Source organism: Nycticebus coucang, chromosome 14 (genome assembly GCF_027406575.1).
Source record: "Nycticebus coucang isolate mNycCou1 chromosome 14, mNycCou1.pri, whole genome shotgun sequence".
Classification (NCBI taxonomy): domain Eukaryota; kingdom Metazoa; phylum Chordata; class Mammalia; order Primates; family Lorisidae; genus Nycticebus; species Nycticebus coucang.
The window spans coordinates 10,567,275-10,588,168 of NC_069793.1; the positions used below are offsets into that span (position 1 = coordinate 10,567,275).

The 20,894-nt window shown below is 50.2% G+C and overlaps 3 protein-coding genes across 9 annotated transcripts; 1 reads left to right on the forward strand and 2 right to left on the reverse strand.

Moving 5' to 3' along the window:
- Window positions 1–101: 101 nt before the first annotated feature.
- On the forward strand, window positions 102–1,226 carry TMEM223 (transmembrane protein 223). Its single transcript, XM_053562254.1, has 2 exons — window positions 102–437; window positions 783–1,226. Exons 1-2 carry the CDS (start codon window positions 122–124, stop codon window positions 1,073–1,075), a joined length of 609 nt encoding a protein of 202 aa, XP_053418229.1. The 5' UTR covers window positions 102–121; the 3' UTR covers window positions 1,076–1,226.
- A 184-nt stretch (window positions 1,227–1,410) lies between these two features.
- Window positions 1,411–4,308, reverse strand: TMEM179B (transmembrane protein 179B). The gene is made up of 5 exons (XM_053562253.1): window positions 4,156–4,308; window positions 2,732–2,919; window positions 2,517–2,651; window positions 2,006–2,084; window positions 1,411–1,766 (listed from the first exon to the last, which is right to left on the reverse strand). Exons 1-5 carry the CDS (start codon window positions 4,249–4,251, stop codon window positions 1,605–1,607), a joined length of 660 nt encoding a protein of 219 aa, XP_053418228.1. The 5' UTR covers window positions 4,252–4,308; the 3' UTR covers window positions 1,411–1,604.
- Window position 4,309: 1 nt separating this feature from the next.
- On the reverse strand, window positions 4,310–17,978 carry TAF6L (TATA-box binding protein associated factor 6 like). Of its 7 annotated transcripts, none has more exons than XM_053562233.1 (12): window positions 17,827–17,978; window positions 15,226–15,330; window positions 14,175–14,334; window positions 13,576–13,662; window positions 12,724–12,874; window positions 12,514–12,564; window positions 11,302–11,396; window positions 8,818–8,892; window positions 8,444–8,664; window positions 7,955–8,087; window positions 5,293–5,421; window positions 4,310–5,164 (listed from the first exon to the last, which is right to left on the reverse strand). In XM_053562233.1, the coding sequence occupies exons 3-12, from the start codon at window positions 14,319–14,321 to the stop codon at window positions 4,391–4,393; spliced, it is 1,863 nt and encodes a 620-aa protein (XP_053418208.1). In that variant the 5' UTR covers window positions 14,322–14,334; window positions 15,226–15,330; window positions 17,827–17,978; the 3' UTR covers window positions 4,310–4,390. The 7 variants fall into 7 exon arrangements, with proteins under 7 accessions (XP_053418208.1, XP_053418205.1, XP_053418206.1 ...); XM_053562230.1 differs by having other exon boundaries at window positions 15,215–15,330; XM_053562231.1 differs by lacking the exon at window positions 17,827–17,978 and adding an exon at window positions 17,619–17,803 and having other exon boundaries at window positions 15,215–15,330.
- Between the last annotated feature and the right edge of the window lie 2,916 nt (window positions 17,979–20,894).

Below are 20,894 nucleotides of genomic sequence, written 5' to 3' on the forward strand. Positions count from 1 at the left end.
TGTGTCTTGGGTGCTGTATCTCCTCTATCCCCGGCCCTGCACCAGAGGCTGGTCCGGTTGAGGGCGGGGCTCCCGGGGGCGGTGCCGGAAGTCCCGCCTCGGAAGCGGGCTGGTGAGGGACATGGCGGTACCGTGGCGGCTCCGACATCTATCGCTGCCGGTCGCTCTGCAGCCTCTGCGCGCGTGCCGGCTCCTGCACGACGCTGCCCCGCTACAGGACGTGCTGCTTTTCGAGCATGAACGGGGCCGCTTCTTCGCCTTCCTCGGGCTTTTCTGCGCGGGCCAGGGAGTCTTCTGGGCCTCCCTGGCCGTGGCAGCTTTATCCCGGCCCTCGGTCCCTGTGCAGTATCAGGACGTGGAGGCCCCAGACCGTGGCCACTTCGACCTGCGCTCCGCGGTCTGGCGCTACGGGCTGGCAGTCGGTTGTGGCACTATCGGTAAGGTGTGGGCTGGTTTGGCAGCATGGGGTGGCTGGGCACCACCTTCCCCGCTTAAGGAGAGTAACAGGCTCCCTGTCCTGATGAGCAGGCGGGATGGGGGACGGGGGCAGGTACCTACACAATTGAGAACACTGAAAAGCCCCGGAGGCCACCCCTTCACATAGTCCTCTTAAGGTTTGCCCCTCACAAGAGGACCTAGATGTCTGTTAATGTTGTTTAGAAAAATAACCTAAAATTGTGGGGTATTATCGTCAAAATAATTTGTCTTCAGGGGCATGAGAACTATCTGTGCTTCCCTGCAGTGAAAATCCTTCATCACCCCAAACTTTACTCTTCCTGCAGGAGCCTTGGTTCTTGGTGCAGGTTTTATCTTCTCCCTCCGGTCTGTGCGCTCAGTGATGCTTCGAGCTGGAGGACAGCAAGTGACCCTCACCACTCATGCCCCCTTTGGCTTGGGGGCCCATTTCACTGTTCCCTTGAACCAGGTGTCCTGCATGGCTCACCGTGGTGAAGTGCCTGCCATGTTGCCTCTGAAGGTGAAAGGGCGGCGCTTCTATTTTCTCTTGGACAAATCTGGACACTTCCCCAACACAAAACTTTTTGACAATACCGTGGGTGCCTACCGCAGCTTGTGAAGAAACCACCTCAGGTCAATCACCCCAGAGGGGGGCAAAAACCAAACCTTAGAGATGGAGTGACAGCCAGGCTTGCAAAAGGGGGCCCAAGACTAACAACAAATAAAAGAGCAGTCATCCCAAGAGCTGGTGCCTGACAGTGTATCTAAGATTTCCATCCGTATCTGTTTAGTCTTTACTCTTTCTTCCCAGCTACATGCTTTAATATTAAAAACTCAGTGCCGGGTGGCGCCTGTAGCTCAAAGGGGTAGGGCACCGACCCCATATGCTGGAGGTGGTGGGTTCAAACCCAGCCCAAACCAAAAAACTGCAAAAAAAAAAAAAAACTCAGTGCCAACATGAAGAAAGTACTGTAATATTTTGGTATAAAACAACTATGGGAAGAGAGGTAGAGGGGAGGCTTGTCATCATGCTTCCCTCGTGGAGGGAGAACGGAGGCTCTGGGCATAAAGAGGGCCACCTGAGGACAAGAGGATTGCAGGCACTTGGGCACGGAGTCTTTGGCTGCAGGAAGCACTCTGGTTTCTCTTCAGGAATGGGAAAGCCGAGGCCCAACAAGAGCATCTGTCTCAGAGCTCCACTCAGGGTCGCTCCTCTCCAGAGGCCGGTATGGGGTGGCTTCAGATTTCCACTGTACAACTTGGAGCACCAAGACCACACACCACAGTACCAGATTCACCCAAGAAGAGGTCTGTGGGAGACAGGAATAGTAATGTGAGGAATAGGGCCATCTCAGATCCAGTCCTTCCCACCCATACAACTTTCTCATCTGTTTAGCGTCAAGTTGACAAGCCCCATAGCTTCTTGTAGCCTCTCCCTGGTACGCGAAGTCCGTGATACCCACGTAAGCACCCTTACAGTAAAAATAGTTAAATGAATATCAATGTATTCCTGGGTTTCCACCCAGTCTTTTATATCCCAGGGCCTCACTTCAGCATTGTGTAGGTTGGAGTAAAACTGCAGAGCAGTTCCAGGGGGTGTCCATGAAATTTTCTGGGCTTCCAAGCAACTGTGAAGTCAAAGAGACAGTTGTGAGAAAAGGGGGATATAGGTGAACACACCAGTGCCCAGGTACCCTTTTAGATCAGAGCAACTAACAGAGATAAAAAGAGAAGTTATAGACTCGGCGCCTGTAGCTCAGCAGCTAGGACGCCAGCCACATACACCACCAGAGCTGGTGAGTTCAAATCCAGCCGGGCCTGCCAAACAACAACTATAACCAAAAATGGCCAGGTATCATGGAGGAGGCCTATAGTCCCAGCTACTTGGGAGACTAAGGCAAGAGAATCACTTAAGCCCAAGAGTTTGAGATTGCTATGAGCTGTGACGCCACAGCACTCTACCAAGGGTGACAGCTTGAGACTGTCTCAAAAAAAAGTTATAGGGCCCATTCTGCAAAGGAAAGATAGCCATAGCCAGGTCTCTCTCTCCTTCCCATTACCTAATTGTATTGTTTAGGGAGATGATGGAGTTGCAGAGGGAACTGGTGCCAAATCGAAGGATACAAGCAGTCACTAAGACCAGGAAGATGGCTATAGCTGAGATGACCAGTGCGATGCGGAGCCCTACAGGACCTCTGGAAAGGGAAAGAGAACAAGGCTTGTGGCTGAGGTGGGACACATCCCACCTTAGCCCTTAACCCTCTGAGGCAGTCACCTGTGGGAGTCCTCGATGCAGCTGCTATAGACCCAGAAGAGCAGAAGCAGGAGGCAGTAGAGGGCCAAGAGGCCAGAGGTCCCCGCTACAAAGTAGCAGAGAGATGGGGCCGAGGGATGGGATAAGGCCAGGGAAGAGCCATTGAGGGCAGCCACACCATACAGGGGACAGCTCCCCCTGAAGGAACCCTGTGGAGAGAAGCTGCTGAGTCCTAAATATCAAATTAGTGCCTCTGGATGCAGGCTCATGGCAGGTGTTGGGGATAACTTAGGCCAGTTATTTGTGCCTTGTCAATCCCTATTTCTGAGACAAGGAGATTGATGGAAAGGGCTTGCTGGGGAATCATACCTACAGTGGCCAGAGGAGTCAGGAGACAGGCCTTTTTTTTTTTTTTTTTTTGCCTAGTCAAGTGAAACAGTAGGAAGGAGACAGGCCTTAGGAGAAGCCTCACAAGTTCCGGTCTCCCCTCTGCAAAGTCCTGGAGTAAACTCAGACCTTGTGTTATCAACAAGTAACTATCTCTGATGATTCCTAATCTGCAAGATGGGTATACTAGTGCCTACTTTACAGGGATTATGTCAACGCACGTTCATTAACAGGCTGCCTGGTTGGGATAAACACAAATGTAAATTACTCGCTTTAAGCGTTCTTTTTTCTTTTTTTTATGGTTTTTGGCCGGGGCTGGGTTTGAACCCGGCACCTCCGGCATGCTTTAAGAGTTTTCTACATCTCTATTTTGTCATTTAACATACTGCGTTGCAGGGCGGCACCTGTGGCTCAGTGGGTAAGGTGCCAACCCCATTTACCGAGTGTGGCGGGGGTTCAAACCCGGCCCGGCCAAACTGCAACAAAAAAATAGCCGGGCTTGTGGCGGGCGCCTGTAGTCCCAACTACTTGGGAGGCTGAGGTAAGAGAATCGCCTAGGCCCAAGAGTTGGAGGTTGCTGTGAGCTGTGTGATGCCACGGCACTCTACCGAGGGCGACAAAGTAACACTGTGCCTGTACAAAAAACAAAAACACTGCGTTGCAATTGTGTTGGCTTGATCATCTCTACTACACTATGATTTTTCAGCATAGCTCAGCAAATGGCTTCTGATTTAACAGATGAAGACAGGGCCTGGTCCGACTTCTGTTTCATAACCAGGGTTATGCAGCAGGAGCTATCAGGCCCGATTGTCTGGTGCTTACTCGTCCCGTTTGGGGAGCAAACGATTTCGCAGAATGACCAAGCCGTGCGGAACCAGCCTGCAATTAATGTTGCTGCGTGTCAGGCAAGGGTTGATACCCGTCAGGTCTCACAACTCCTAGCAGGAACAAGCCCAGTCAGAAGGCGGCAGTGACCTCTCCAAGTCAGGATCGGCCACACCCCGCCCCCACCCGCATATCCGTCGTGGCCTCAGCACGACCCCACGCCGCAGGAGCACCTGGGTCCGGGTGAGCGCCGCGGCCGCCACGGCCCCACACAGAAAGGCGGCTGCGAAGAGCACGAGCTCGACGCGCTGCAGCCAAGGAAGCGCCATGGCGCCCCAGCCACCAGGAAGCGCCGGCGCCAACTGCCCAAGCACCGCCTCTTCCGGAGCAACCCACGAGCGCCGAGGCGTCACTTCCGGGAAGGGCTTTATTTACAGAGGTAGGGGCGTTTCCCCAGCCCACCCCGCCCTAGAGCGGCAGGTACAGGGAGTAGTCTGACAGCGCCCAACGGCGGGCGGGGCGGCCAGTGCGGCCAATCATGGGCAGCTTCTGCACGTAGCGGGAAGCCGGGCTGGGCCCGTACGGCGCTGGGAAGGCAGTTTGGAAAAGACGTCCGCGGCAGCGCCTCCCAGCCTGCCGCCCGGCGATGATAAACCGGAAGTGGGGGGCACTGCGCGGGGCGAAACGGCTTTTCTGGAAGACGTCGCGGGTGCCGGCGCCAGGACCCTGTTGCCGGGGCGCCCCGCGCGTCCGGTGCACGCGCGGCAGCGGCCTGCTCTCAGAGGCGGCGGATGCGGAGGCCGACGAGGGCCCGCCGCCGCCTCGAGGGCTCTCGTCGCCCTGCGGGCTAACCATGGCACTGGCAGTCAGCTGCGGCATCTTCCGCACCGAGTCCGGGGCGGCCGCCGGCTCCTTCTTGTCCCCGGGTGGCCGCGGGGCTGTGGGTGCGGCCTGGCCCGTGCCGAAACGAGTTGCCAAACTGTCACCGAAGAAGGCGTATAGCTCCTGGTAGATGTCTGCCAGGGTCACCGAAGGAGAAGGGTCCTCCGGTTCCGCGCCGCCTGGGTGTAGCGGGAGTCCAGACCCAAAGCCTGGCTCTGCACCGCCCCCAGAGGGAGACTCTTGCAGGAGAAGGGTGTCCCAAGGCAGGTCTTCTGGAAGCCTGCATCCCCTGCTTCTTGGGCCACCTCTGTTAGGCTCTGCTGCCTGGGCCTTCATCTTCAGCAATCGCTCTACAGCCACCTGTAAGAATAGGTAACTAGGATAGGCAAGAACTGGGAGGAACCAGCCACCATCAAGTATTCCAAAGTAAGCCCGCTGAGTTGCTGAGCTTAAGCAAGGACTGGAGGCTGGAAGGGGCTGGCACTCACCAGAATGGCTCCATAGACTTTGTGCCCATCTGCTTTGACTTGGGCATTAGACACTGAATAATCATCCAGAACAGCCTGCAAGTTTGTCCAGTAAGTGGATAGGTGTGGGTACAGGACTCTTTCTACTGCCTGGAAGGAAGAGAAATGAATGCAGTAAGCACCTCTTTGTTGCTTATTGCCTCTCTGACCTACTTTTTATCCCTGATGCTAGACAGGGCTTAGTTCTCTTAAATTTCCTGACTAACAAATTCAGCCAACATTAATTTAGAATCTACTGTATGCCCAAGCCTTTGCTAAGCACTATGGACAAAAACAGACAATAAAAAGGGACCCCACTACCACTGCCATAAGTACCAAGGGATAAGAGGGCCTAAATAATGCCCATTGCTAACAACAAAGAAATTTAGTTTACAAACTGCTATCCAGTACAAATATTGGCCTTGCTTAGATGTAAACTGGGACTCCATTCTGCACAAAAACAACCAGACACCTGGACTCCAGTTATAAAATTTTAAATACTGTGATTAATTTGAGGGAAAGCAATTAAGAATTCACAGAGGAGATGACATTTGTGATGAGTTTTGACAGATAAGGCAGAGCATAAACATTTTAAAAGCTTGACAAAATTGTCAAACTCCTAGAAAAATGCAACTTATTGTTAATTCAAAAAGCAAGATAGGCTTGGTGCCTGTAGCACAGTGGTTACAGCGTCAGCCACATATACCCAGACTGGCGGGTTCAAACCTGGTCCTGGTCAGCTAAACAACAATGACAACTGCAACAAAAGAATCAGGCGTTGTGGTTGGCACGTGTAGTCCCAGCTACTTGGGAGGCTGAGGCAAGAGAATTGCTGGAGCCCTAGAGTTTGAGGTTGCTGTGAGCTGTGACGTCATAGCACTCTACCGAGGCAACATAGTAAGACTCTTGTCTCCAAAAAAAGCAATATAAAGGCTAGGCTCAGTGGCTCACGCCTGTAATCCTAGCACCCTGGGAGGCTGAGGCAGGTGGATTGCCTGAGCTCACAGGTTATACACCAGTCTAAGCCAGAGCAAGACCCTGTCTCTAAAAATAGCTGGGCAATAGGGTGGGTGCCCATAGCCCCAGTACTCTGGAGACTGAGGCGAGAGAATCTCTTGAGCCCAAGAGTTTGAGGTTGCTGTGAGCTGTGATGCCACAGCACTCTACTAAGGGCAACAAAGTGAGGCTGTCTCAAAAAATATAAATATAATGCATTTTTTATGTACTCTGTGTTCGCTAAACTTTATGTGTGTATGTTTCCTAAACTTTAAAAGGACTTAAGTATAATACCCCTCTCATATACTGTCCTTATCTTGTTTTACTATCAGAGTTATACTGGCCTCATAGAATAATGTGAACAGGAATTCTGTCTTATATTTGTAAGAGTTCATCTTTCCCTTGTATCTGCAAACCTCTGTAAATATTGACATTTTCTTCTTTGCAGTTAATTTTTTTTTTTTTTTTGAGACAGACTCTTTGTCACCCTTGGTAGAGTGCAGTGGCATCATAGCTCACAGTAGCCTGAAACTCCTGGGCTCAAGTGATTCTCTTGCCTCAGCCTCCCAAGTAGTTGGGACTACAGGCACCCACCACGACACATGCCTATTTTTAGAGACAGGGTCTCACTCTTGCTCAGGCTGGATTTGTAGTTAATTTTTAGCGACTGTTTCATTGTCCTTCATGGTTATAGAATTCCTTTTATTTATTTTATTTGTATTTATTTATTTTTTAGACAGAGCCTTACTATGTCGCCCTGGGTCGAGTTCCCTGATGTCACAGCTCATAGCAACCTCAAACTCTTGGGCTTAAGCAATTCTCTTGCCTCAGCCTCCCAAGTAGTTGAGACTACAGGCAACTGCCACATTAACAGGCTATTGCTGTTATTGTCGCTGTCATTGTTGCTTAGCAGGCCCAGGCTGGGTTCCAATCTGCCAGCCCCCAGCGCATGTGACTGGCGCCCTAACCACTGAGCTACAGGCACTGAGCCCTTTGGACTTTTTTTTTAAAGACTATACCATGACCAGGTTGAGTTTATCCTTGAATTGTAAAGATGGTTTATTACTAGAAAAACTATAATTAATCACATTGGCAAATAAAAGCAGAAAAACCTTACAATCATTTCAAAGGATGCAGGAACAGCAATTGGTAAAGTTTGATGTAAGTTAATGATAAAATTAAGAATATAAAGTTACTTGTTTTTTTTTTTTTAATCATAGTCTTTCCCTGTCTGGGCTGGAATACAGTGACACAGTCATAAGTTTATTGCAGCCTTGAACTCCTGTGCTCAACCAATAATGCCTCAGTCACCCAAGTAGCTGGAACTACAGTTGTGGTCCATTCATGGCATGCATCTATACTCGCGGTGGCTAGGAAGGCTGAGGTGGAAGGACCGCTCAAGCCCAGGACTTTGAGGTTGCAGTGAGCTGTGACAGCAGTGCAGTCTAGCCTGGGTGCAGAGCAAGACCCTGACTCAAAAAACAAAAACAAAAAATTAAAGCTATCACTAAGCATGGCCTAAGTCAAGAACTTGGTACATAGCAGCAAGCATTTATCATTTTTCTGATGACATATACTAATAACATATACTGTTTTGCTAACACAAATAAGAGCTCTATAGCTCTGTCTGAAAGGCCAGGGTCCTCACCTTCCAGCCAAGAGCATGTAGCCCCACTACAGCTCCATAGTGAGAGCAGAGAGGCCGCACAGGGTCCACCAGGACCTTCTGCAGTGAGAGCAGGATCTGTTGATAGAGGCCACTTACAAGGTCCCCATGAGTCCTGTAGGAGCAACATACAGTCATGGAGAAGAATAAGACTTGACACTGTCCAACTGGGCACAAGACACAGCACACAAAGAACAGCATTTGGTACACTACGGCATGCTGGATATGTGAACAAGGCTACCAAAGGTGACTGGCCCAGGAACTGAGAGCTGAGGAACCAGTATCTTGGCATATTTGCAATCTATTTCCAGTCCCAGTGTGCCAAAGCAAACCAGCTAGGAAGTACTAACGGAAGAGATTTCCCCACCCTCTGAACAGAAAAGGCCAAAAGTTTCACCCCATCCCTCTACCCCAATCCAATCAGCTCTGCAGCATTCCCACCCTTTGCTAAGCTTTAGGCTCAATGGCTACCAGAAGATGTGGCTGAGCAGGAGGGCAGCGCCATCCCGCAGAGTCCAGTGGTCATTTAGGGGGTTAATGGAAGCAGCCAGTGGCTCCAGGACACAGTAGAGAACACTGCCCACCAGGGAGCGGACGTAGGGACCCAGGCAGAGATGTGGATTCCGAACCAGACTCCGCGCCACCTGCAGAAGCCGATGCAACTGCTCTAGGTCGTGGCTTACAGATTTTACCTGATGGTAGAAGAGGGTAACTTAGAGAGACCTGAGCTAGTAAGGAGGCAGGCAGGAGCCCACCATTCTGATAGCACATATCATGAGCCCTACACACTGCTGTGTCATTTCCCCCCGCCAAAACATTTCCCCTGCTCCAGCCTAGTCACTTACCCCACTGACCACATAAACAAAGTAAGGCAAAAGCGCTGCAATCTTCGAGTTTGTCTGCAAGTCCTGGAGTGCAACCTAAAAGGAAGGTTACTCAGTACCCCAAATAGAAACTGCATTGTTCTGGAGGGCAGCTTAGCACTGTATTCATTATTACAATTTTAAATGTTCATATCCTTTGAACTAGCAATTCTATTATAAATTTAACCCAGAGAAACCCACTCATACCAACACATAGCCTGTTTGTAATAACAAAAAACTGAACACAGCCTAAATATACAACTTTTCTTGTTCCTTTTTTTTTTTTGGCAGTTTTTGGCCAGGGCTGGGTTTGAACCCACCACCCACCGGTATATGGGGCCAGCATCCTACCCCTTTGAGCCAGAGGTGCCGCCCTTTTTGTTCTTTTTGAGACAGTCTTACTTTGTTGCCCTTGGTAGAGTGCCATGGCGTCATAGCTCACAGCAACCTCAAACTCTTGGGCTCAAGTGATTTTCTTACCTCAGCCTCTCAAGTAGCTGGGACACAACACCCGGCTATTTTTAGAGACGAGGTGGTCTGGCTCTGGCTCAGGCTGGTCTCGAACCTGTGAGCTCAGGCAATCCACCTGCCTTGGCCTCCCAGAATGCTAAGATTACAGGCATTGAGCCACTGTGCCTGCCCAATACAACATATTTTTAATTGAGAAAAGCAGGCTGTAAAATGAGATATTTAATATGTTACCACTTAGGTATGTGTAATTATAGTTTATACATAGGAAAAAATGTGATTGGAGGAATAGGAGTCTATCTACTTTGTATGTTTTCATATTATATGTACTTCTACTGTGGTATTGCTTTTAAAACAAGAAAAAAAAGAGTAAAAGCTTGAACTTCCACCACCTATATCTTCCAAGGTCCTTTGGATAAACATCCTAAGCCTAGGGCTCTAGCCACATACACCCCAGCTGGTGGGATTCGAACCTAACCTAGGCCAGCTAAACAGCAATGATAACTGCAACAAAAAAAATAGCCGGGCGTTGTGGCAGGCGCCTGTAGTCCCAGCTACTTGGGAGGCTGAGGCAAGAAAATTGCTTAAGCCCAACAGTTTGAGCTGTGAGCTATGACACCACAGCACTCTACCAAAGGTTGACAAAGTGAAACTGTGTCTCAAAAAAAAAAAGATCCTAGCTGTGATGCCACGGCCCTCTACCGAGGGCACCATAATGAAGTGGTATTGCTTTTAAAACAAGAGTAGGGGGCGGCGCCTGTGGCTCAACGGGTAGGGCGCCGGTCCCATATGCCGGAGGTGGCGGGTTCAAGCCCAGCCCCGGCCAAAAAAACAAACAAACAAAAAAAAAAAAAACAAGAGTAGGATCCAAAGATCCTACTCATTTAAAAAAAAACCCTAAGCCTAGCAGACATGAAATCACACAAGACTAGTGAGGGCTGGGTGTAGTGGCTCATCCCTATAATCCTAGCACTCTGGGAGGCCGAAGCAGGTGGATTGCCTGAGCTCACAAGTTCGAGACCAACCTGAGCAAAACCGAGACCCCATCCATCTCTACTAAAAATAGAAAAACTGGGGCAGCACCTGTGGCTCAAAGGAGTAGGGCACCAGCCCCATATGTCTGAGGTGGTGGGTTCAAACCCAGCCCGGGCCAAAAACTGCAAAAAAAATTAATAAATAAATAGAAAAACTGAGACAAGAGGATTGCTTGAGCCTGAGCTGAAGGTTGCTGTAAGCTATGACACCACGGCACTCTACCTAGGGTGACAGCTTGAGATTGTCAAAAAAAAAAAAAAAAAGACTAGTGAGGAAGGACCTCAGTTCCCAGGCCCACGGCCAACCACCTGTACTGTGCCTGGGAAAGAGAAGCCAAGTTTCAAAAACAGGAACATAATGGTAGCAATGTTCCTAATTTTCCAAGGGAAATAGCAGCAGCCAGACAAAGAGGAAATAGCCACATGATTGAGCAAACCACCAAACTAGCCCTCATCTGATTCTGGACTGGAGAGGACTGATCACAGGTAGTGTCCAGCAAGCCCTGTGGAACCAAGAGATGAAAGCAGCAGGGGCTGGTATGAGGCCAAGGGACCAAGAGCTAAAGAGCAGGCCTGGCCAGGCACCCTGACCTGGCCCTTCTATTTTCTTCTCTCTCCTTCCCAAGTCCAGATAAAATGAAGGCTGCAACATGGATGCCCATATTGGCCCCAGGTCAACAGAAATCCCAGAGAGTGGGCTCCAGGATGAGCTCCCTCCAGGTCTGGGGAGACTGACCACCTAAGTCCTCCAAAGGGGTCTGCTAAACTGCCCCTTCCCCAAAGAACAAAGTTTCCTACTCCAATATGAAGGGACCAGTGCTGCAGGAGGGCCAGACTCAGAAAACCACACTCAGCTGGGGAGCAGCTTCCACTCACCTCAGTCCATCAGTCTGGAGAGGACAAAAAATAGGCATGGAAATTTAAAAGTTCGACTTAGTACCCCAACTTGGACCCACTTGCTCACCTTCATCAGCTGTGGATCATCCCCTAGCACAGCCCGAGTCACCTGCTGATAGTACTTGAGAAGGTCATCCGTCAGGGAAGACACGGCACTGGGTACTGTGTAAGGATGGGCAGGAAACAGGGAGAAATGGAAAGCCGGGCCCCTCCCAGCCTCTTCAGCCTGCTCACCTACAACCCCCACCCCCACCCACATCCACAAGAATCTATTCCAAGGGGATAGCCAGGGCACAGAGACTCCCACTGCTCTCCCCAGCCTGCTGAGCCCTACCACCCAGGCTCTGCATATCTCTGTGCTCTATTCACTGGCTCCTCCCCACCCTCCACCACATGGATTCCCACTAGCCTCAGGCTCTGTGAAGTTTGCTCAGCATACCAAGATGAGACACTTTCCCACTCGTCAACTCCAGCATGCTGCCCAGACTTCCATTCTAGCATCTAACACACTGCGTCATTACTGGTTACAGGTCTGGGTGCCCATCCCCAACTCTGAGCCTTCTGGGCAGGGATCAGTGCCCACTCAGAACATGGTACAAGGCAGGCATCAGTAAATGCAGATGCAGACTCAGAGGCATAGAGGCATCCCCCTCAGCACCTAAAAAGTCCATCCAGAGGGACTTTTTTTTTTTTTTTTGAGAAAGGTCTTGGTCTCTTGCCCAGGCTAGACTGCAGTGCCATTATCAGAGCTCACGGTAATTTCAAACTCCCCAACTCAACTGATACTCCTACCTCAGCCTCCTGAGTAGCTAGGACAAGAGGCATGCACTACTATGCCCAGGTAATTTTTCCATTTTTTGTAGAGATGGGAGATTTCACCATGTTGCTCAGGCTGTGTTTTTTTTGTTTTGAGACAAAATCTTACTGTCGCCCTGGGTAGAGTGCCCTGGCATCATACCTCACAGCAACCTTACACACTTACGCTTAAGCAGTCCTCTTGCCACAGCCTCCTCAGTAGCTGGGACTAGGTGTGTGTCGCTACACCTGGCTAATTTTTCTATTTTTAGTAGAGATAGGCTCTTCTTCTTGCTTAGGTTGGTCTTCAACTCATGAGCTCAAGGAATTCACTTGCCTCAGCCTCCCAGAGCGCTAGGATTACAGGCATAAGCCACCTTGCCTGTTAGGCTGGTCTTAAACCCCTGACCTCGAATGATCCTCCAGCCTTGTTCTCCTAAAGTGCAGGATTATAGGTGTGAGCCACTGTGCCTGGCCCCCTTACCTGATCCCTGAGGTGCCAGGTTCCCTTTGCCATCCAAATAGGAGACATGAACTAGAACCAGAACCGAGAGAGATGTGTCAGCCTGGGTTTTGCCCCTTTTAGCAGTACCTGTTCTTCCCTGTTCTGCCCCTTCCACCAGCCACCCCATCAGTGCTCCTCTGATGGCCCAGCTCTGGTCCCCACCCAATGCAGGACAACCCTGGTAGCCACCTCTGACAGCTGTCTCAGCACAGCCTTTGGGGATGTTGGTAGCCAGGGCCAACTCCACCAGGTTCACCTCTCGGTCCTCAGGAAAGTAGAGCTCACCCTCCCTGGCAGGGCGCAGGGGCAGTACCTCCTGGGATCCGTAACCACACACAGCCTGAGAAAAAAGGTTTGGACAGCAGCTGAATCTAGGAAGGGAACAGGTAACAGGATCCAAAATGGGGCTCTACCAACCAGGCAGCCTTATGTTTGCTACGTTTGCTAGGGAAATGCAGAGGGCCCAAGAGAAGTCTGGGGCTCAGAGTCACCACTGGGAACTTGGCTGGAGCATCCCATGGCTCATTGAGTCATGGGTATAACATGGTCCCTCTTAATGTAACTGTAGGAATCCTGAGCCCCACTCCCCAAGCTCCTCAATCATACTCACCCAATTTTGAAAACTCACTAGTCTCTCCTAAACATGACCTTTTTCCCTCAATTCTTTGCCCCAGAAAAACTATTCTAGGACATCCTAATACCCACACTTTTACTTAAACTCCTTACCCAGAATGCCCTCTTTTCCTCTTGGCCTAGTTTAAGCCAGGCTCAAGTTCTTCACCACCCTTTAAAGCCCAGCTCAAGGCCTACCTCTTCCAAGAAGACTTCCCTAACTTCCAGTCCTCCAGCAGCCTCTTCTCTCTCTCTGCTGAGCTCATAGCCCTGTGCACTGGGCCCAGCACCTGGCACTGGCTTACTATCACTGTGGGGTTCCCTTGTGTGTGAGTTTTGTCTTTGTGTCTAACCACATTACTGGCCCTAAGCTGGACAGTTGGGGAGGGCTCATACCACCTGAACCCTCAGGGGCCTGTCCCCACTCACTTCCACACTGCTCCATCTGAGGGCCCTGTTGAAGTCCTCAACTGTCAGCTTCCGACGTTTGGTGTGCTTCATGAACTGAGAGCTATTCTGGGGAGGGAGGCACAGAAATCCGTCAGGGGACAGAAAGCAGAGGGGGTGTGGGAGCTCCCAAGTGAGGTGGGCCAGACAAGAGGAGACAAAGAAGACAGACCACACCAACAATCACAAAGCTGGGTGCCAAGCTCTGCTCTTTTACAAACTACCCCCCCCCCTCAGTGTCATGTCCCCTCTCTGTTTCTTTTTTTGTGTTTTTGGATAGCAAGAAGGATGTTCACCAAATGTGCCTCTGTTTCTCATGTGCAGAACGTGAATATTCACCTGCTCTGCCTGCCAAGATGGGCTGTTGTGAGGAGCACGTGAGAGTACCTGGCAAGGGCTTTGTTTGCTGGTAGCCTAGAAGGGGAACTCCATAAAGGCATGGAATGCCTCCACTGTGTGCCCTCAAAGCACAGGGCAGGTGCCCAATGTACGCTTGTTAATCAGTATGGGAGGAGGTCAATAGTACATAAAAAGGCAAGAACAAGGAAAGTTGAGGGCACAGGAAATTGAGGGGAACATACCTGTGTGGCCTCTCTGAGACGGTAGCAAACATCCTCTGCAAGCAGGGCAGCCACCTCATCACTCAGCTCCAGGCCCGTGCTCTCTGCCATGAGCCGGACAGACTCCCGAGGGAGCTCTACAAAGCGCCGTTCTTCTCGCTCCGACATGACCCCAGTGGATCTGGGAGTTGGGAGGGAAGGTTCAAAATGCTAACTCAAGTCTCCCCCAGGAGCATGACTCTAACACATGACCCTCCAAACCAGTCTCGCTGCTCTTGCTCCAGAGTTCCTGTACAAAGAGCTCTGAGCACCCAGATGAGGAAACTGAAGCTCACAGAAGAAAACAAACTGGCCAGTGTGTGAACAATAGTGAACTCACAGAAAGTGCCTGGATTTAGAGTTCACAGAGCTAGGTCCCAGCCTTCTCCTGACACTATATGAATTTGGCCAACACCTTCATCAATCTGAGCCCTAAACTGTAAAATAGATACAATAATCCCTGACCCTCTGACTCATAGAGGATGAAAGTGGATAACGTATGATAGAAAACTAGAACAGTACACCAATGGAAGAAACAAAATCTCCATGTCTTCTGATTCTGACTACAGCCACTATTGACTAAATTTTGATGAAAACACTACTTTTATCCTGACATTCCCTTGCTCAAAAATTTTTAATACCGTTTATAAAAAGAAAGTTCAGCCAGGCTCAGTGTCTCATGCCTGTAATCCCAGCACTTAGGAGGCCAAGGTGGGTGAACTGCTTGAGCTCATGGGTTCGAGACTAGCCTGAGCAAAAGCAAGACCCTGTCTCTGCTAAAAATAGAAAAACTGAGCTAAGAGAATTGCTTAAGCCTGCGAGTTTGAGGTTGCTGTGAGTTATAACGCCACAGCACTCTACCAAGGGCAAGAAAGTGAGACTCTGTCTCAAAAATAAATAAATTAAATAAAAAGAAAGTTCAAGCTCCCCAGCCTGACATTCTGTATTTGGTGCCAAATCCCCTCAGCTGTTGTACCTGAGCCCTCCTCCCCACAAGACCAGCCAGTGTCTTCCAGCCTTACCTATGACCTACCATCAAGCCTTGCTCAGGCTGGTCTCCTTCCCTATTCCAAATTCCCTCTCCTTCCTCTTTGCTAAGACAAATCCAGCTTCTGAGGTCTTCTGTCCCAAATGCCATCTGGGGGAAAAAAAAAAACAACAGTCCCAAATGCCATCTGGGACTGTCACATGCCCATGTGTATGGTCTTCCCCGGTTTGGCTACAAGGCCTAAGTGGATAGGCCTTGTTCGGGTTCACAGTATATGACAGAATAAGAACCCAACAAAAACAGTAGCTGAAAAAACAACAACAACAACAAAAAAAAAACAGTAACTGATGACTTAACTCCAACAGGGCACACACCATTAGTAAGTAGGCATGCCTACATGTGCCAAAGTGGCAGCAAGACCTAGCTCTACAATGACCCATGTCCCTAAGCCAATGGGCATCCTACCTAGCCTCTCCATGACATTCCTCCCAATGACTCCCCGTTGCCTTTGGGATAAATACCTCCATAAGCCCTGCATATGCTGCCTACTCACTTCTGCAATACCTCTTACCACTCTCCCTCTCTTGTGTTCTGCATTCCTACTTGTGGCCTCCTTTCATTTCCTCAAAAACAGTTATTTCAGAAGCTTTGTACATTCTGTTTCCTCCATTTGGAACTCTCTCCTCCTAGTCTTCCACCCCCAATCCCTTTGTCCCAGTGAACTCCTACTTGTTCCTTCAGATCTCAGTTCAAATGCGACTTTTTTGTTGTTTGTTTTGTTTTGTTTTTTGAGACAGAGCCTCAAGCTGTTGTCCTGGGCGGAGTGCCGTGACATTACAGCTTACAGCAACCTCCAATTCCTGGTCTCAAGCGATTCGCCTGCCTCTGCCTCCCAAGTAGCTGGGACTACAGACGCCCGCCACAACGCCCGGCTTTTTTGTTGTTGTTGTTGTTGCAGCTGTCATCATTGTTGTTTGGCCAGCTGGGCTGGATTTGAACCCGCCAGCTCAGGTGTATGTGGCTGGCGCCTTAGCCATTGAGCCACAGGCGCCTAGCCCAAATGCGACTTTTTATAGAAGTCTTTTTTTTCTTTTTTTTTTTGAGACAGAGCCTTAAGCTGTTCCCGTGGGTAGAGTGCCGTGGCATCACAGCTCATAGCAACCTCCAACTCCTGGGCTCAAGCGATTCTCTTGCCTCAGCCTCCCAAGTAGCTGGGACTACAGGCGCCCGCCACAACGCCCGACTATTTTTTGGTTGCAGCCGTCATTGTTGTTTGGCAGGCCTGGGCTGGATTCGAACCCGCCAGCTCAGGTGTATGTGGCTGGTGCCTTAGCCACTTGAGCCACAGGCACCAAGCCTAGAAGTCTTATCAGTTCCCCTAAAGTCCCCATTCTCTGCCTTCAAAGCAGTTATAAAAGTCTGTAATTATATATTTGTGTACCTTTTTGATTAACACATACTTCTCCATTAGACTAAGTCCCATGCCAAAAGGGATCATGTCTGCTTGCTCACCTTTGCATACTTGGTGTTCAGCACAGTATGAGCACATAATACACCCTCAACAAATACCTGCTGAAAGAACATAGAATAGCACTATGCCTGAAGCACTGAGCAAAGTGCTTTATTCGGGTTACCGCACCGTATAAGTAATAAGGTAAGTAGGTACAGGCGAGTGGAGGCTCACACCTGTAATCCTAGCACTCTGGGAGGCTGAGGAATGTGGATTGTTTGACCTCAGGAGTTCCAGACCAGCCTGAGCAAGAGCGAGAGACTCCCTCTCTAAAAAATAGCCGGGCGTTGTGGCGGGCGTCTGTAGGCCCAGCTACCAGGGAGACTGAGGCAAGAGGATAACTTTGAGCCCAAGAGTTTGAGGTTGCTCTAAGCTATGACGCCACGGCACTGTCCGAGGGCGACAAAGTGAAACTCTGTCTCAAAATAACAATAATAATAAAAATAAAGTTAAGTATTATGTACATTGTCTATTTTATAGGCAAAGAAATCAAAGCTCAGAGAGGTTAAATGTTACATGACTTGTCCAAGATCATCCGGAGAGCAATAAGGTAAGTAAGGAGCAGGGTAGCACAACAAGTAGCACTCTTGTTCCTAATCATCACACCATACCGCATTCAGGAGCGGCCAATTGTGTGAGCAACGAGGGCTGAATCGCTTCCTAAAGACTTCGGCGTTGGCAATGCCCATCACTCGATGACCTTAGACCTGCCAACAGATAATTGCTAAGGTGCAGGTTCCCCATCTGTAAAATGGGAGCATTAAGTCTTGTGCACATGTAAGGTGAGGAGCGAGTTTCCCTATTTATTATGCACCCAAATTAAGACCCCACAAAGTCCAGACCCTAACCTAGGTCTCCCGCTCCTCAGCCTGCTCTCCTCCGCGTCCTCATCTGCTAGTAACAGTAGTAAAGAGGCGTGGGAACTGACCTCTACAGGCCTCGGACATGTTCACCTTTCCACCCAACCCGGCCATCCCCAGAACCAGAGCGGGTGGGGTGGAGAAGGTCAGGGGTCATTGAGCGTGGGTCACGTGGTCAGCGAACGGGGCGGTCTTCCGCAGAGTGGGCGCCAAGCCCCTGAGCGAGAGGGCCGCAGCGGAACTGGAACTCCCTGAGCCAGGGCGAGGCCTGCTCACCTGACAGCTCCGTGGCGAAGGCGACTAGAGAGACGCCGGCGGCAGCGACAGCTCCAGCTCCCCCAACTCACACTAATTCCCTCTCTCCGAGCCCGGGCCACGCCCGCCACGAGAACAGCCAATCAGCAGGTGCCTTCCTAAGTGCCCGCCCTCCGGGAGGCTTCCTCCTCATGTTATTGGCCTGTGCGGACAGTGCCGTGAAGGCTCTCTGCCTTGGGACACGTGACACTAAAGAGTCGCTCTTCTTAAAGCAATAGCTCTTGCTAATTTTGCGATCTGGTTTGTGTATGCTTTGGCACGCTTAATACTCACCTTCTACAGGAAACATCCCCATGCGCTTGGTCTCGTGGGCTCCTGAGTTACCTAGTGCTTGCATTGTTGCCTCTTTGGTATCTGGTTTAGTTGTCTTGCTCAACCTACCTCTCCAACTTTCCTTCCACTTTACCTTATTCAAGGAATAGATGGGATTCCCAGTGGGTGTTCTCTGCAAGAAGAGTTCCACTTGGGGGTCATAATATCTCACAATAACCTCCAACTCTTGGGCTCAAGCCATCGTCCTGCGTCTGCCTCCCCAGTAGCTAGTCTCTTTTTAGCACCGAGTTGGGTCTTGCTGTTGCTCAGGCTGGTCTCAAACTCCAGAGCTCAAGCAATCCACATGGCTCAGCCTCCCCGGCGTGAGCCACTTACCCTGCCGAGAGATTTCTGAGTGGACGAACAGCCCAAGCAAGCTCTGGACTCCAGGGCTCTTCTCATTCCACACCTGCCACCTATCCTCCCCATGTCATTGTCCAGTGAACCAAAGCCCTCACCTGCCTCGTGTATATCCATGACTGTTTTACCCGCAGTGTGCACTGACAGCTCTCTTCTGTTAACTCACTGCACCAGCAGCGACTTCGGCTGTTCACAGTTGATAAGCAATGGGTTTAAGAAGTAAAAGATGGTATTTGGAGTCAAACCAACCTGGATTCAAATTCTGACACTCTTTCGGGCATATTTCTTAACCACAATTACTCACTACCAAACCGAGTAATAATGTCCACTTCACAGGGTTGTTTAAGACGACATGAAATAATCACTGTGAAAGCACCTGGAAGAATTGGAAGTCAATTTTGCTTCCCTTGCACATCACAAGGCAGACAGTGAATTCCTTTATGTTCACCCACGATGGGATAGTTTGCACTCGACTATTACGTGTACAGAAGGGAACTTTCTGCAGAGGGGCATGAATGTACACATTCACTCCCTCTCTCTCAGGGCTAGATGCTGCTGCTGCAAAAGAAAACCCTCCGGGACCTGAGCTGACAAAGAGAGGGAAGCCACTGGGGTTGCCATAGGACTCCCACAGGAGGGTGGCGCCTGTGGCTCAGTGAGCAGGGCGCCGGCCCCAAGATACCGAGGGTGGCGGGCCCGGCCCCGGCCAAACTGCAAAAAAAAAAAAAAAAAAAAATAGCCGGGCGTTGTGGCGGGCGCCTGTGGTCCCAGCTACTCGGGAGGCTAAGGCAGGAGAATCGCCTAAGCCCAGGACTTGGAGGTTGCTGTGAGCTGTGTGACGCCACAGCACTCTACCGAGGGCAATAAAGTGAAACTCTGTCTCTACCAAAAAAAAAAAAAAAAAAAAAGGACTCCCACAGGAGACAGTGACCCTGCTATCTTCCAGTCATATTCAGACTAAGAGTGGTTTCAGTGCTTGAACACTGAAATGTCATCCCACCTATGTGTTAAGGGAAGGAGAGAGGGGTCTCACCTCACAACTCAGCCACATCTGGAATGCTGGCAGATCTCCTTGCTAAGGTTTACTGATCTGGACAGCCATTGGAAACCTTCGAGACATAACATGAAGGCAGGCTCTAGGCCTGCCAGGGGCCTGTCAGATGTATCCAACCTGTGTGTGGTTTATCACCAACATAAGTGGGTAGCAGTAGGGACTCCCATGCTCCCATGGCAACAAATGGGAGAAAGGTAGCTATTACTTAATCTAGACACCCAGATGTCTGTGATGGGTCTGAATAATGATGGATTCAGAGTCAGGGTTTTTAAAAAAATGGCTTTAGGGCAGTGCCTGTGGCTCAGTGAGTAGGGCGCCGGCCCCATATACCGAGGGTGGCGGGTTCAAACCCAGCCGCGGCCAAACTGCAACCAAAAAATAGCTGGGCGTTGTGGCGGGCGCATGTAGACCCAGCTACTCGGGAGGCTGAGGCAGGAGAATCGCCTAAGCCCAGGAGTTGGAGGTTGCTGGGAGCTATGTGACGCCACGGCACTCTACCGAGGGCAATAAAGTGAGACTCTGTCTCTACAAAAAAAAAAAAAAAAATGGCTTTACTGGGTGGCGCCTGTAGCTCCCAGGGTACAGCTCGATGGGTAGGGCATCAGCCCCATATAACGACTGTGGCGGGTTCAAACCCGGCCCCAGCCAAACTGTAGCAAAAAATAGCCGGGCGTTGCAGCAGGCGCCTATAGTCCCAACTACTCAGGAGGCTGAGGCAATCGCCTAAGCCCAGGATTGGAGGTTGCTGTGAGCTGTGACACCACCGCACTCTACCAAGAGCAATAAAGTGAGACTGTCTCTTAAAAAAAAAAAAGGGCGGTGCCTGTGGCTCAGTGGGTAGGGCACCAGTCCCATATACCAAAGGTGGCAGGTTCAAACCCAGCCCTGGCCGAAGTGCAACAAAAAAATAGCTGGGTGTGTGGCGGGCACCTGTAGTCCCAGCTATTCAGGAGGCTGAGGCAAAAGAATCACCTAAGCCCAAGAGCTGGAGGTTGCTGTGAGCTGTGTGACGCCACGGCACTCTACTAAGGGCGATAAAGTGAGACTGTCTCTACAAAAAAAAAAATAATAATAAAATAAAATAGCTTTACTACTCACTAACTGTGTGAATGTAGTCACATTAGTTCACCCCTCTGACCTGTTTCATTGTCTGCAAAGCGGGATAAAGAAACTATTTTGGGGCGGTGCCTGTGGCTCAGTCAGTAAGGCGCCGGCCCCATATACCAAGGGTGGCAGGTTCAAACCCGGCCCTGGCCAAACTGCAACCAAAAAATAGCTGGGCGTTGTGGCGGGCGCCTGTAGT

What these genes read in the sequence shown, in the direction of transcription:
- TAF6L (XM_053562229.1), bottom strand. Translation starts at nt 17,379, where the DNA reads ATGGGCATTGCCAACGCCGAAGTCTTTAGGAAGCGATTCAGCCCTCGT. An exon ending in ATTGGCCGCTCCTGAATGCG is followed by an intron (nt 15,331 to 17,301) that starts GTATGGTGTGAT and finishes TTTTTCCCCCAG; the next exon opens with ATGGCATTTGGGACAGAAGA. An exon ending in GTCTCAGAGAGGCCACACAG is followed by an intron (nt 13,663 to 14,174) that starts GTATGTTCCCCT and finishes CTCCCTCCCCAG; the next exon opens with AATAGCTCTCAGTTCATGAA.
- TMEM179B (XM_053562253.1), bottom strand. Translation starts at nt 4,251, where the DNA reads ATGGCGCTTCCTTGGCTGCAGCGCGTCGAGCTCGTGCTCTTCGCAGCC. An exon ending in CGGCGCTCACCCGGACCCAG is followed by an intron (nt 2,920 to 4,155) that starts GTGCTCCTGCGG and finishes TTCTCTCCACAG; the next exon opens with GGTTCCTTCAGGGGGAGCTG. An exon ending in CCAACCTACACAATGCTGAA is followed by an intron (nt 1,767 to 2,005) that starts GTGAGGCCCTGG and finishes TGTCTCCCACAG; the next exon opens with ACCTCTTCTTGGGTGAATCT.
- TMEM223 (XM_053562254.1), top strand. Translation starts at nt 122, where the DNA reads ATGGCGGTACCGTGGCGGCTCCGACATCTATCGCTGCCGGTCGCTCTG. An exon ending in AGTCGGTTGTGGCACTATCG is followed by an intron (nt 438 to 782) that starts GTAAGGTGTGGG and finishes CTCTTCCTGCAG; the next exon opens with GAGCCTTGGTTCTTGGTGCA.